A 15856-nucleotide genomic window follows, 5' to 3' on the forward strand; every position below is an offset into this window, starting at 1 on the left:
AAACTATATCAATTTATAAAATTATTTTTATATAATCAATTTATGACTAAAATATTTCTCATTTTACAATTAAGTCTTAGAGCATTCATAATGACTCATGTAAAATATAAAGAAAGTTGTTCCAATAGATTTTGTATTTTGAAATTTATTTTACATTTTACTATAATAATCCTTTAAATGTAGAAGATACTATTCACAATTCTAAAATTCTTTTAATTATTTTCTCCCTTCTTTAAAAATTCATTAGTAATTAAAAAAAATATTTGAACTAAATAAAAAATATTTAAATAATATAAAAATAAATAAATAAATTGATATATTATCTATTATAAAAATTAATATGTAAAATAAAAATAAATAAATTTTGATGATATATTTTGATGGATAGAATAAAAGAATCAGAGTGATCAAATTGGATTCTAACTATTTAAATGATAAAAAATTCCCCTTATCATCTCTATATCCCACACAATATTTTTATTTTATTTTATTTTCTTAACAAATATACGGTGTAAAATTGATTGAGTATAAAAATTCAATTAATTTAACAAAAAAATAAAATTAAAAATAAAACAGGTAGAGTGTGCGGGTGGTTGGATAGCAAATCTCTTACATTATCCATTAATGTAATAAATAAATATATTTTACTTATTATTTCATTTTAACTTTGCATTTAGTTTTTAATTCTAACATTCAAATGGATTTTGAGAATTATTTATGAATGCTTCGACTGTAAATATCTAAAAAAAAATAAAAATAATATCCGTTACATAGCTCTCGTAAAAATTCTATCTTTTCCCAACAACCAAACAGTATACAGCACCTAATGGGATTCCCTTTCCCCTTACTCGTTGGAATCTTTCAACTTCTGGACTCTATACTTCAACTCCTCGACCCGACCAACGAGATTCGTCACCGAGTACAAAACCCAGTAGAGCAACAACGCCGAAGCAATCAAGATCCCATTCCTCTGGCTCTTCGTGATGGACTTTTGGTGCCGAAGAGACTCCGAAGGAGTGCAGGCGCCGGGAGAGCCGCACGTAGGTCTCGTCTCGTACTTCCAGTAGATGTCCAAGAGCAAGAAGACGCAGAACGGGACGATCGAGAGGAAAGGTCTGAGAAGGGCTTTGGTGACGGACAGAAGACCCTTGCGGAGAGGGTCGAGTGCTGGGAGGGTCAACAAGAGAAGCATTACGGCCTCTGCGGCTGCCGCGTAGCCTAGCACAACCCATTCTAGAGCCATTTTTTGGGTGTTTGGGGGATGAGAAAAAGACGGGGAAAAAAACTGTTGTTGTAAGGGATTTTCCCAGGAAACTATGCTTTATGGACGGGATTAGTGTGTTGAGGTAGAGGGTTGGCTTTAATAAGGGAAGGTCGGGTAGTTGGATGATTTCATGTAGATTGGTCCTCTTGACTTTTTTTCCTTAGCGGTGAAGCAAAGCTGCAAGCAAGTTTCAAAGAAGGGACATTTGTGACTCGAATAGAGATAAATGAGATAGAATAAAATGATTTTAAATTAATTAAATAAAGAGTGATATTATACAATTTTTTTAACTTCTATATATTAAATTTTTTAAAATTTTTTAATTTTTTTTGAGTTTATTTTTTTAATTTTTTTTAATTAATTTAATTTTTCTATTCATTATTTATATATTAAATATTTGATAATATAATAAAAATTAAAAAAAGTGTAGTATGTGGAGGTTATATGAATAGTAAGAGATTGTGTAGATTTTTTTTAAATAAAATATTATTTTTTAATATTATTATTATTTTAAAATTTGAAAAAGTTAAATTATTTATTATATTTTATATAGAAATTTGAAAAAATTATAATAATAAGATAAATTAAGAATGTTTTTGTATTTAAACGGTACCTTGGTGGAGATATTACATAAAGGATATGAAAAATGATAATTGCAGTCGTGAGTACATGAACATAGCGTAATCATTTTAAAAAAGTGAATAAATACGAGACTTATATAAAAAAAATTAACTTTTTAATAATAAATTCTATCTTTTTCCAAGTGACTGTATTGTACTTACATACTTTATAACTATATATATATATATATAGCATTATTCAAAGATATTAAGCATGACATAGATAATCACTTTTTGTGGTTGAAATTTATTTTACATTTTACTATAGTAATCCTAGTGTTCACTCGAGATTCACTCAGAATGCACTCAACACATCGCTTGAGTGAAGAATCCTAATTTTGCCGCCTTAAGATTTCTCATGTCGGGGCGTACATATATACATATATATATATATATATATATATATGAAGGTTATTTCATGTTTGTAGATGAGATTGAAGTGAGGGAGAGGCAAACAATGTGTAGAGCCTTCTTGTAAGAGAACAAAGTCCAATAGAGAGAGTTGAAATTGTGCGAGTAAAGTGAAGCTTTTATAATTCATTGTGTTATAATCTCCTCTTAATAAAATCTCCTACAGCTTAGTAGACGTATACAAATTGCTGAACCACGTAAATATTATGCTGTGTAATTGCGTGTGCACTTGATTCTTGTATTTCCGCATTTATTTCATTGTTTGTCTCACTATCGTTGCGTGAGTGTGGTGTTTTTCACAACACTCAATACTGGGCAGTTTGAGATCTATATTTCAGCCTCAATGACAAAGATTGAATTAGATCTTTCTTTGTCATCAATGCTCCAAGATGGAAAATACAACAAGATTATGAGACATTTCTTTCTTTTTTATATAAGTAAACGACTGTATTAATATAATAGGCATTATGAGACATTTCTTGAGCATTATAAAGTTAAGAAGGGAAAGGATGCAGGCAAAACTGAAATTACATCCAATCCCATTGTCCACTACAGTAATACATGTGGATATACCCTCAAATGGTTTACCTAAAAAAATTCTTTGATTCAATTTCCTTTCTTTTTCTGTGGATACTGGCGGAATTAATTCTTCTCTGTATCGATGTGCAGTCCTCGGTCTTTCCAATCAAGGACAATATACAAGTTAAAACAAAAATTACATAAATTGAAACTACAAATGAGGAGTTTGGCTTGCTACACCTCCACAATGAAACAGATGGCTCCAAGCTAACTGATGCAAACCCTTCTTGAGAACTTCGCCGCCTGTAAATAAGCAAAAGATAGAAATTTGCAGGATGAGTTCAAGGCTTACAGATGACAAGTAAGCAAATTCAAGACTCGTTTCCAGTAGATGCAAAAATTGCCTATATGAACAAGTAATTCTTCCATGGTTAGTCCTATTTCTAAATAGTGAACACCATAATCACGACGACTCATCAGCCCATTTTTCTTAAGAGGAACTACGGTGCAACCTACAGGAAAAACTTTGAGAAGTTATTCATCTAACAAACTACTTAGAAAGGAGTCGCTCATATGCACACAGCTTTAGGTTATCAAACAGGATTCATTGAGGAACTTAAATAGGGATAGCTCAGGATCCTCGATGCCCAGGAATGTTGGATATCTGCATCTTGTTTTTCATTTAACATACTGGTCATATTACTGAGAATGTTACATTCCAACATTTAGTAAAACCAATCTAATCCAGAATTTCAAAACAAAAACCCTGTGATACGAGAGCTTGGTGCGAGAGATGGTTGCCAGTAGGCAGTGCCATTGGATAGCCATCTGGAGAGTTGTGACTCGCCATTTGGCAAATGGATGGTGACATTTCAGACCTTGCACCCATGCCCAAAAGCTTTTTTACTTAATTTACATGTCCTTTTGAAAACATAGCTTCACCATTAATTGATTTCTCAATTCCAAAGAATTAAAGACATCCTGTTTTCTCAGTTCAATATTTTTGAGTTTTATGCTTAGCATAATTTCAACTTTTCTGCATGCCTAATTGTCAAGTCAAGCTAAGAAGATATGATATGAAGTACCAGTGAAACATACCCCAAGAAATCCTTAATGGAGTTCCATAAAGATGCCACGCGTTTGATCTGTGGGCTTGAAGAATGGGTTTCTTGGTTTCTACTTTTATGTTTATCAGAGTCACCTTGCAGTACTTCTGGAAAGAAAGAATGAAACAGGTATAAAAATCTGGATTTCCAGCAGGATGTTCACCAACAATCTACTTCAATTTAAAAGTGGTAATATAAGGAAAATAGCTGACAATACCGGTTGTATTGGCAAAATCAGAATGGAGTCTGCTTGATGCCCTAAGTAAGGACAATCTCTCAACAATTTGGCGTTCTGTATCACTGCCATTACCAAAGTTCATTTGGGTTTTAAACATGTGCACAAGATAACAAAATAAAAATAGGATCACGCCAATGAAACTATCATCACATAGCTAAGCATCGTAATTCCATATTACTATGAAGATATTTTTAAGTTTAGCTTAAGCAATTAGTTTGCCAGATAGTCATCTGATATAGATGAGAGTGGGATTTTGTTTACATTCAGTTAAGCTTGTAGATGGTTTGACTAGAGTATTGGAGTATATGGTATCCTCTTTGTCAACGAAATAGCTTGGTCTCCATTGGGTGCCTCTTTCAAGACTAGGTCTATGTGGGATTATGTGATTGAGAAGATTGAGCATCGTTTGGCTAGCTAGAAGGGAATTTATTTGTCTAAAGGCAGTGAGATCACGTTGATCAAGAGTACTCTGTCCACATTGCCTACATCTTTTCCATCCCTTTTCCCCCTCATTATTGTGGCCAATCAAATAGAGCAACTACAATGGGATTTTATATGAGGTGGTTAAGGCTAATAGTTCAAATTGCACCTAGTAAACTAGAAAATGTTTGTTCTCTGATCTGAGAGAGGTTTGGGAGCTTGAAACCTGCTTCTGTTTAATCAGACCCTTCTAGGGAAGTGGCTTCGGCATTACCAACATGAAGGAAGGTCTGGTGGAAAGCTGTAGTGGACTTTAAATTTAGTAGTGCTTGAGGTGAATGGTGCCCTAACAAGGTATACGAGCCGCCTTGTTAAGTGGGATTGTGAAAAGATATCTGAAGAGGATTATTGGAGTTCTCCGGAGGCTCCTCTGAGTGGAATGCTAGTTTTTTCAGATCAACACATGACTGGAGGTTGATGTCTTCACAGAGTTTTCCAGTCTCTTTTAGTCTACTAGATTATGTCTTAGATGTGCATATCAGACCCTTGGAACCCTTCCATGAAAGGGAAGCTCACTATTCGATCTTCCTATCAAGTCCTTGTACCTTTAGGATAACAACTCTTTTCCTTGGAAGAGTATTTGATGGACTAAGGAGTCTCAAGAGCAGTTCTTTTTTTCGCTTAGAAAACCTACTTAGGGAAGATCCTCATCATGAAAAACCTAGGGAAATGTCAAATCATTGTGACAGATTTGTATGTGCAAAAAGAGTGGGAATCTATAGACCACCTTTTACGCCATTGAAAATTGTTAAGAGTCTCGTGGAATGGCTTTTTCGGTAGAGTTGGGTAAGTGTGGATTATGCCCAGTAGAATAGTAGACCTTTTTCCAAATTGGAGAGGGTTATATGGCAGCCCTACAAATTGTAGCAACGTGGAATATGGCCCCCATCTGTCTACTTTGGTGTATTTGGAGGGAAAAAATGATAGAAAATTTGATGATTGTAAACACACAAGGGAAAAGCTTAAGAGTTTCTTTCTCAAATACTTCAATCCTTTGGGCAGCCACAATAGACTTTCATGTGCTGAATTTTCATGCTTTCTTCTATCATTTTCTACTTCTAATTAAAGTGTTTTTCTCGTATACATCCAATGTACTTGTTCTATGCTTTTGTGTTTTCTAATAATAAAATTTTTTGATAAGTAATAATTTATTCAAGAAATAGGCATAAGCCCAAGTACACAGGACGTATACAAAGGAAACACCTACAACTTCCACAAACGAAAAGAAACTAAATGCCAGAAAACTAAAACAAGTGCAGAAACTTATCCTCCATTACAAACACTTTAACCCAAGAACTCAAAGTACTCAAGAAAAAATCCCTAAGATCTCCCAATGAGCGTTCTTTATCTTCGAAGCATCTCCCATTTCTTTCAATCCATATGCACCACATAAGACAGAGAGGTATCATCTTCCAAACTCTCACCGCCTTCTTACAGCCCTTCAAACCCTTCCACCCTTCCATTAAATCCACCACTTCTCTAGGCATTACCCAATGTAAACCTGTCCAACTCAAAACCTCAGTCCACAAGAATCTTGACACTTTGCAGTGAAGAAAAAGATGATTTACAGATTCTCCTGCCCTTTTACACATGACACACCAATCAGCTATAAACAGACCTCTCCTTCTAAGATTATCAGTGTCAATACTTTACCCAAAGATGCCACCCAACAGAAAAGCAACCTTACTGGGAACTTTCACTTTCCATATACTTTTCCAAGGAAAAACACAACTACTATGACTTGACAAAAATCTGCAATAAGATGAGACTGAAAACTTAGCATTTCCAGCAGGGATCCACACCATACTAACCTCTCTTTCAAGCACCAACTTTGAACCGTAGAGTTTAACCAGCAGAGCCTTAACTTCATCCACCTCCCAATCATTGACATCCCTTTAGAAAATGATATTCCATTCAACCTGGTTATTATTACTGCAGTAAGAATCATAAATAGATGCATTATGATCCCTGGCAATTCTGAAAATTGAAGGAAAAACCAGCTTGAGAGCAGTATCCCCACACCACAAATCATGCCAAAAGAGAATCCTCTTACCATCTCTCACCTTCAATCTGAAATTATTGGAGAAGGAATCCCAACCTTTTCTAATAAATTTCCACAAACTAACCCCATAAGCACCACTGGCAGCTTTAGAACACCAACCGCCCCACAAACTTCCATATTTCACTTCTATCACATTTTTCCACAGGGCTTTACTCTCCAAATGATATCTCCAAAGCCATTTTCCAAATAAAGCTCTATTAAAAACCCTTAAATCTTTTATCCCCAAACCACCACAATCCAGTGGTTGACAAACCTTCTTCTAACTAACCAAGTGAAACTTCTTTTCCTCACCATAGCCTCCCCATAAGAAATTTCGAAATAAACTCCCAATCCTCTTTTCAACACTTGCCAGAAGAGGAAAAGGAGAAAGGAAATAGGTGGGAAGGTTGGACAAAGTACTCTTTATAAGAGTTAGTCTTCCCCCCTTAGACAAGTAGATCCTCTTCCAACCCGCTAACCTCCTTTCAATTTTTTCAATCACCCCATCCCATATATTGACAGCTTTAAAAGAGGCTCCCAAAGGAAGCCCAAGATACCTCAAAGGCAAAGAAGAGATTCTGCACCCCGGTAAATTAGCCAGATCTGATAAATTCTGAACATCACCAACAGGAACAATTTCAGACTTAGACAAATTAACTCTTAACCCTGAAGCAGCTTCGAAACATAGCAAAAGTGCTCTTAAAACACGAAAATTATCCGAATCAGGCTCACTAAAAATCAAGGTATCGTCAGCAAATAACAAATGAGAGATCTTTAAACAATTCCTAGTCTCATTACCCACCACACAACTGGACAGCAGATTACCCTCCACAGCCCTATCAATCATTCTACTCAAAGCTTCCATAACCATAACAAAAAGAAATGGGGAAATGGGATCACCTTGCCTCAAACCGTGAGAACTACAAAAGAAACCAGCCGGTTCACCATTCACCAATATAGAAAATTTTGAAGTCGAAACACAATGCTTAATCCACAAGCTACATTTAGCACCAAAACGAAATCTCCTCAGTAAATAAACAAGAAAATCCCAGCTTACATGATCATAAGCCTTTTCCATATCCAATTTAATAAGAATCCCAGCTTTCCCACCTTCAACCTACCCTCCAAACATTCATTAGCAATTAAAACAGAATCTAAGATTTGCCTTCCTCTCACAAAAGCATTTTGAGATGGTGAAATAATCCTCTCCATCACCCTACTCAAACAATTTGCCAGCACCTTAGAGATAATTTTATAAATACCATTCACCAGACTAATAGGCCTAAAATCTCTTATCTCCACAGCCCTTGCCTTCTTCGGTATAAGAGCAATGAAAGTAGCACTCAAGCTCTTCTCAAACCTCCTATACGAATGAAACTCAGCAAACACCTTCATGATATCATCTCTAAAAACGTTCGAGCAATCTTGAAAAAAAGACAAAGTGAACCCATCCGGACCTGGAGCCTTATCCTTGTCCATACCCTTTACCACATCTAGAATTTCATCTTCTTCAAACTCTCTTTCCAACCACACAGCTCCAACTGCTCTATAGAATTAAAAGCAAGACTCTCCAGTTTTGGTCTCCAAGAAAAATTTTCTGAAAACAGCTGCTCATAAAAATTCACAATGTGTGCCTTAAACATCTTCTTGATCCGTAATCAACCTGTCCCCATCACGAAGGACCTCAATCGCATTATATCTTCTATGAGAGTTTGCCATTTGATGAAAAAATTTAGAACACCTATCCCCCTCCTTCAGCCACAACACCCTCGATTTTTGCCTCCATTAAATCTCTTCCATCAAGGCTAAATTTTCCAGTTCGAAACCACCCCTAATTTTCTGATTCTTTCCTCTTCCGATAACAACAATATCACCTCCTTTTCTTCCAAAAATTGCTTGTCCTCTATAAGCCGCTTCCTCTCTCTAATAATAGAATTCTCCATTACTTACAAACAAAAAAAAACAAGTTATATAAGAAGTAGACAGAAATATACTGTTAAAAGCTGTCCAACTTATCCACTGCATAGGAAAGAAGTATAAACAGCAAAATGGCACACACCTGACAGCTTTTGGGATCAGAACATTGACAATGAAGTGATGATCACCTCTCAGAGAAGGTTTATTGATGTTTGGAACCCCCATGCGTGAAATTTTAACTGTATCTCCAGGCTGAATCCCGGAGGGAATTTGAAGATCTTTCAAACCCTCAACAGTTTCTACCTGAAATCACATTAAGATTTCTAAGTCAATTTATTTATTCATATTTTGAACCACACCAATATCACCGGCCATAGTGCTCTGGAGAATACCATAACTCATGCTTATCAGACACCCCACAATTCAAAGATGACTGAAGAAAGTAGGAAAAACAACACACAAGCCAGATAAAAATATTCAAGAAACTTAGGTGTGACTCTTGTATATGTCCCGTGTACTTGGCTTCGCCTATTATCAATAAAATACTTATTTACTGATAAAAAAAAATATTCAAGAAACTGAAATGACAGAAGAATGTAGATAAAAAAAAGGGGGAAATTACATTTTGCTCTACCGAATTGCCATCCATTTTTCTCTGTGGACCAAACAGTACCAAAGGTCCAAAAGTTTCAGTTGGTACCATACACTATGAAAACTGCAATGTGCACTCCCTGTCCATCTAAGGGATTAATTTGGAACTTAGGGTGCACAACAAAACCTATTGGTAGTTTAAGGTGCAAATTGAAACATATTGGCAGTTAGAGTGCAAGTTAACCCCTAGAGGTTGGCTCAAGTCATAAAGGCCTTGGGCTTAGGGGTATGCTACCCCCAAGTCTAAGATTCAAATCCTCTTGGGTGCAAACAATCTCTAGGGGCCATCGGATTGGGGATTTTTCCCTTAAATTATCCGAGGTGCACTTGTGGGAAATTTCTTGCTGAGGGCCTGTGCACCCCCTGTATTAGTCATTAGTCAGGATGCTGTTCCCGGACACCCGGTGCCAATAATAATAAAAAAAAAGTGCAAGTTAGAATTGAACTCTTCAATTTGATTGCATTTTCAAAACAAGAACAAAGGCCAAGTTAGATACCACTTAACCTGCTGAGTCAGAGGTAGTATTAATGGTATTAGCTGGTCAATCATGTCACCAAGTTTGTTAGGGATGAAAAATCAAAGTGGAATTGCCTCTTGAATTATGCTCTTTTTTTTCTATAACTATGGATTATGCCATAGAAACTAGTGAAACCTAAGATGGAATCCCATTTTGGTAGATCTTATTAGATTCACGATACTATTTCAAGTTGTTTCTGGACAAAGTGATCGACAATTCCAGCTTACCTTTCTAATCTCTTATTTATCTGGTGATGAAAGTTAAGTATAACAAAATCAACATAGAAAGGAAAACGTGAAGCAAAATATTAATCACATCAAATAATTTGTTAATAGAACTTAGTAGATGAATGACAAAGAACAATAAAACCTCTCCACCTCTAACTCTAGGAGCTATTATTACCTTAACTACAGTCCCTAGTATTGCCTCAGTATAGTCAATATTAATTTTTGAGTAAAGCTGTAAACCTTCCCTCCAAATTCCACGCTTTTCATCTACATGGAGGACCAAATAGAGATCACCAACTACACCCCTGCCAAAAGGAAAAAAAGACAGAAGAGTGAATCAAAGTTTAAACATCCCTGTCATGATACCTTATTTTTCTTTTATGTTAAAAAATATATTATAAAGAAAAAAAATATTATCTATAAATCTTTTTGATAAGTACTTTATGTCATGTAAAGTGAAAAGCACATTACAAAACAAACATATAAGAGCCTGTTTTGTTCCAACTTTTACGGCTCATTTTCCGCTCTCAGGTTCATTAAAACAGAAAAAAAAAGTCCAAAAATGTGTTACCGGATGTGTTTCCTAAGACTATTTCCAACTTTTACTTACCAGTTTTTTTTTTGTATTTCTTTGGTTTCAAATTTAGGGTAAAACAAAATGATCAGAAATAAGATATTTCTAAATGTTTTTCTTGTTCTCTAGTAACAATTTTAAAAAACTATTTTTGAGAACACAATCAAATAGCCCTGATAATGAGCATGTCGTAACATGATAAAGGGGAAGAAGAAGAATGGAATGCCAGTTAGAGATAGTAGTAGTAGTGAAAATGGCATTAGTAGGATTTGAAAACTCAAGCTTTCTAACCAATCTGGGCTCCACCAATTTCCATACAAGTTTAGGGCATGCTTCTGCTGAGTTTTGGTTGAATTATGAGGGGTGCTAGGCAGCTAGCACCGCTAGGTTTTAGACTCCCATAACAAATTAGTGAGTCAGCATTTTCTACTTCTGATTTTCTTTATTCTTTCTTCTTTTTTTTTTTTTATCTTCAGCAATGCCGTTAAGACTTTTGAGTCACAAACATCATATTCTAAGAAATCAAGTTATTTTTCAATACTCTAGTCCATTGTTTACAAACTCTAACATCTGTACACTTTCATATTCTTCAGAATCCTCAAAAGAGAAAAATTACCTCTATAATATTCAGGCTTGAGTATAAGAGATGATGAATGGGATCTCATATTATCTGGGAGAAGTTCCTGCCCTTTATAATGATTACAAAGATTTTAATTGTAACATTAATTCGTCTCTTTGAAGTATGACCCAAATTTGGTTAAGGCTGTCCTTGGGTCGTTACAAAGAGTATCAGAGCTAATCCCAACCAAAAGTGTGGGACTCGAGCCTTGCCACCAATAATGTAATGGTCTGACAAGAATGTTAGGAATTTGCAGGGGAAGAGTATAACGCCGTACATTGAGTATAGGAGGTGGTGAATGGGGTCCTACATTGCCAGTAAGTTCTTGCCCTTTATAATGATTCCAATGGCTTCAATTCTAATCTGGACTAGTCCTTTTGGAGTATAGGCCTAGATATGGCTTAGGTTTTCCTTTTAGTCATTAGAATCACTTTGTCCATAAATTTCATCATACTTTTTGGCCCCAATTTTAGGCCACAAAGCAGCTCAAATTTTACAATATAGTCGATCTATATTGTATCCACCCACTCATGGACTTAAAAAACACTTCACCAAGAAATTATTAGCAATTTAAAACCATACAATGGACCAAAATGAAATCAGGACAATATATCAGTAATAAGCCAAAGTTATGCCCCTTAAGGCACTCTTCATTTTCACTCTTTTACTTCTTCCATATCCCTTTTTCAGATTAATCTTTCTCAGTTTCTGGAGCTGTTGGCACCAAATAGAAACAGAAAGAGCCAATTTCTAGAATCACTTGGCAAAACTCTGATTATTCAATTTAAAGATTACATAAGTAAAATTCAATTTAAAAAAAAAATCTGGAATTGATAGCAAACCTGTTCTTATTGGCATTCCCTTCACCTGGAATTTTCATTGTTGCTCCATCACTAACGCCAGGTGGGATGACCACTTTCATGTTTCTCTTTGACCGCACTTGACCACTGCCACCACACCTTCGGCAGTGATCAGTGATTATCTTTCCATCACCACCACACTTGAAGCAAGTCGATACCTAAAAAGTGGTATAATAACATCCATGCAGCAAATCAAACAAGGGAAGTGAAATCTAAAAGAAAGATGGAAGGAGAAAGATTATATGGTCAGCCCATCCTATGTGCCTATAATTGATAATATTAGCTCAAACAAAACTTGTTCCACATAAGATAAAAGCTGAGTTACAACAAAGAACATTAAGAAAATAAGCTGCATTCATTTAGCTATTTGACTATGACACAGGTTTGTAACAGTGTAGCAGAAGTTAATTCATTGACAAAAGTGTGGATGCATCCACCATATGCTTTCAAGGATCATTTACGAGAATTATAGGGTCTTTTCACAAATCCCAACTCAATACAAATGATTTTTATGTTCCATTTTTTTCTTTTTCATGTTGAAAAGTATCGCATTGTGGGATTATGTACATAACATTATTTATAAGCATTGAAAGGACCAAGGACTGGGATTTCCCTATTGAAGTGAATAGCGTTAAAGTAAGATACTCCAATTAAATAAAAGCTGAAAGAGTGAATGAATAAACATCATGTGAATTTGATATACAAATGACAAAAAAAAATCTGTTTTTACCCTTTACTCAGAGTAGAACTAGAGCATAACATAACAAAATTGAAAATTGCATTTCAATTGGAACTTAGTTATTCAACTGAAATTCTTGTTATATCCTCCCCCCTGGGACTGTCTCACAATATTCATTCATGAATAAAGTGAATATTGAATGAATACCTCACGGACAGAAAAAAGCATGCCGTCAGTTTGATGCACCCTGATAAATACTAGGTGAGTCATTATTTTGAGAGTTGATACCAGGCTAGAAGTTTTCCGCAAGCTTCAAAGACAAAAGATTATGCATTTGATAGATGATTCACTTGTATGCTCATTCACTCTATATGTCATCACCAATATGTTCTAGAAGGTCATATTACCTGCGACATTATTCCAAATGGCGTTTCCTGACTTTTCATTACCCCTCCTCTACCTCCACACTGAGAACATGATTGAATGGAACTATTAGATTTTGCTCCTGTCCCATCACACTTATCACACGTCTCAGAACAAGGAACTTCTATTTCACGCCGCCCACCGAAAATTGATTCCTCAAAGCTCATATAAAGGTCATGCCTATAATAAAAAGAATTAGTTTAAGCATTCAAATAAAGATTATGAATATGACAAAATAAATTCTCAAATATTCATGATCATAACGATACAAAATATGCATCAGAATTAATTCCAACACTATTCCAAAAGATGGCTGGCAACTGTAAAAGGTGAAACCAGCAATTCACATACAGGCATTTCCCATGCAAAAAGTTAAGGCTGCATCTTAAAAAAAAAAACAGGGCTAAAGGAAACAATTCATCTGAAAGACACAGGAGTAGAGTTTTAGTATATAAGTGCAATCAACTTTCTTTTCTCTTAACTGACTTATCTAGATACTGAATGCAGGGACTACATTTATAGCTTCAATAGCAACTAATATTTTGCAGATATATAGTTACCGAATATCAAGAGCCTGGTTTTGCTTGTTTCTCAGGTTAAAATTGATGCCTCCCAGATCATCCATTCCTCCAAAAAGCCCATCCGACCCACCGAAGAACGCACTAAATACTTCAGATGGATCCACCTAAAAATTTAATAATGAAATGAAACAAGAAAAGATACATAAGGAAGTTACTTGAAATGAGCACCCCACCCCCGTAAGAAAATATAAATACACACAAAAACTCCACTAAAATAAAATTCAGAAGTGAACAAATATAAAAGTAATTTGGTTTTTTGGACATTTTGGAAAGAGGTAAAGTTGGTTATGAACCTACCCCCTGTGAACCACCGCTTGAACCACCATTTTCTGCCTGTAAACCTGCCTCACCAAAGCGATCATATAAAGATCGTTTCTCATCATCTGATAGGACCTACACAGATACTTTATTACCGAATGAAATAAAACTTTAAGTACAAAAAGAAATCAAAAAGATAATTGAGCTGCATATAAAATCATTGAATTTCCAACAAACAACTCTTTAATCTACTTGATTTAACATCAAGCCATACATCCCCCGAAGAAGAAAATTTACTGAAACTAACACATGAAGCAAAATTTTAGTCTAACATAATTAAAGAATGATGAATGGAAGGATGAAGAAAAAAAAATTCCAAAAAAAATGTCAAAGAATCCAACTAACCACTTCATTAGGTACAAAAAGTTAGTTCTAGAATGAGCAAATATAAATGATGACAAACAAAGCAGAATGTTGGGAGAAGAAATACCTCATATGCAGCACTTATCTCTTTAAACTTCTCTTCTGCCCCAGGACCCTTATTAAGATCTGGATGGTACTGTTCCATAGAAGAAGATATCAGTTTCCCAATAAAATATAACTTGAAAATAAGTAAACTGAGATCTAGACCAACCCGGATTAATTGTTTAGAGCTGTTGCAACGATACATGAAGCATAATTTTTTACGATTATTTATAAACCATCATAACAAATTATTGAAAAATTTCAGCTTTTCTATGGGTAGCAGCATAGGAAGGTGGTCGCCTTCTGTAGACATAAATAACAACAAAGGTATGAGAAGAACTAGCTTATCTCAACACTAAATTGATTTCCTTATTTAAAGACGAAATAAATACAATTGCGGTAAATTCTATACCAATTACCTGAGCAGGAGAACAAGATTAGTAATTAAATTTGTTACGGTGAAATTTCATGGAACGCTCTAGAAAGAAAAGGATTCATAGAGCTTATGGATTCCAAATATGAGTTGAAGAAAATCCTTTTTAAATACTACAATATGCATCTGCTATATGTATTTGGCATGTTCGCAAGAACAATAAATTAAACGACAAACTGACATGAACTACTACATTTTTCCAATCACTGACCCAAGGACATTGGCGTGGCACCAAGTTGTGAAATTACGTTTCTATCATTTTCTCAGCAACCAAACAGACCAATAACAAAGTTTGCTTCCAAAGTTAATAAATTTACTACATAAAAAAAATCACAAACCTTACGAGCGAGCTTTCTGTAAGCGCTCTTGATTTCCTGCAAAGAGGCATTGCGACCTACTCTCAAAGTGGAGTAATAATCGGTCCCAGCGGCCTTGATTGAAGCGCAACATGATCTCCTCCGGAAGAAACCAAAACTGGGGTTCGAAATTCCATAATTTCTGTTGAAGAATCCGCAAGCACTGGAGCTCAGACACAAACGGATAAGGGTAGGGGAGGGATTAAAGGAATTGGGCCAAACCGCAAAGCTGGGAATTCGGGGGAAGTTGGAGAAGGGGTTTATGAGATTGGCATAAGAAGAAGAAGAGGAGGTAGTGAGGGTCATGGGCATGGTCGAAGCTCGGGGTTGGGACTGTAAGAAAATATCTGCAGGGGTTAAGAATCTTCAGTATCGGGGCTGTGGTTTTGGAGGGGTTATGATGGGTTTTAGGTTCTCACTTCTCATTGACCAATAATTTGATTATTTATTTATTTATTTCTTAAAAACTTTTACCACTAAAACGATTTGACGTAATTTACGTGGAATATATTATATTTATTTTATAATAAAAAAAATTTTAAATTTTAATATACACACGTTAATCTGTAAATTTATTATTATAAAATATATTTATAATAAGAACATTTCACTAATT

At 35.2% G+C, this 15856-nt stretch overlaps 2 protein-coding genes across 2 annotated transcripts; both read right to left on the reverse strand.

The window, feature by feature from the left end:
* Window positions 1–711: 711 nt before the first annotated feature.
* Window positions 712–1469, reverse strand: LOC108979713. Its single transcript, XM_018950436.2, has one exon. It carries the CDS (start codon window positions 1241–1243, stop codon window positions 845–847), a length of 399 nt encoding a protein of 132 aa, XP_018805981.1. The 5' UTR covers window positions 1244–1469; the 3' UTR covers window positions 712–844.
* Window positions 1470–2857: 1388 nt separating this feature from the next.
* Window positions 2858–15635, reverse strand: LOC108979711 (chaperone protein DnaJ). Its single transcript, XM_018950435.2, has 11 exons — window positions 15223–15635; window positions 14477–14545; window positions 14026–14121; window positions 13708–13832; window positions 13132–13327; window positions 12028–12203; window positions 10168–10297; window positions 8739–8899; window positions 4138–4220; window positions 3913–4027; window positions 2858–3117 (listed from the first exon to the last, which is right to left on the reverse strand). Exons 1-11 carry the CDS (start codon window positions 15550–15552, stop codon window positions 2880–2882), a joined length of 1719 nt encoding a protein of 572 aa, XP_018805980.2. The 5' UTR covers window positions 15553–15635; the 3' UTR covers window positions 2858–2879.
* Window positions 15636–15856: the final 221 nt, after the last annotated feature.

Source organism: Juglans regia, chromosome 6 (genome assembly GCF_001411555.2).
Source record: "Juglans regia cultivar Chandler chromosome 6, Walnut 2.0, whole genome shotgun sequence".
Classification (NCBI taxonomy): domain Eukaryota; kingdom Viridiplantae; phylum Streptophyta; class Magnoliopsida; order Fagales; family Juglandaceae; genus Juglans; species Juglans regia.

Bases quoted from the DNA above. Each gene is read 5' to 3' on its own strand.
- LOC108979711 (XM_018950435.2), bottom strand. From the start codon at position 15,552: ATGCCCATGACCCTCACTACCTCCTCTTCTTCTTCTTATGCCAATCTC. The intron at 14,546-15,222 runs GTTTGTGATTTT...TCTATGGAACAG, and splicing joins ACAGAAAGCTCGCTCGTAAG to TACCATCCAGATCTTAATAA. The intron at 13,328-13,707 runs GTAACTATATAT...TTTTTATTATAG, and splicing joins AACCAGGCTCTTGATATTCG to GCATGACCTTTATATGAGCT.
- LOC108979713 (XM_018950436.2), bottom strand. From the start codon at position 1,243: ATGGCTCTAGAATGGGTTGTGCTAGGCTACGCGGCAGCCGCAGAGGCC.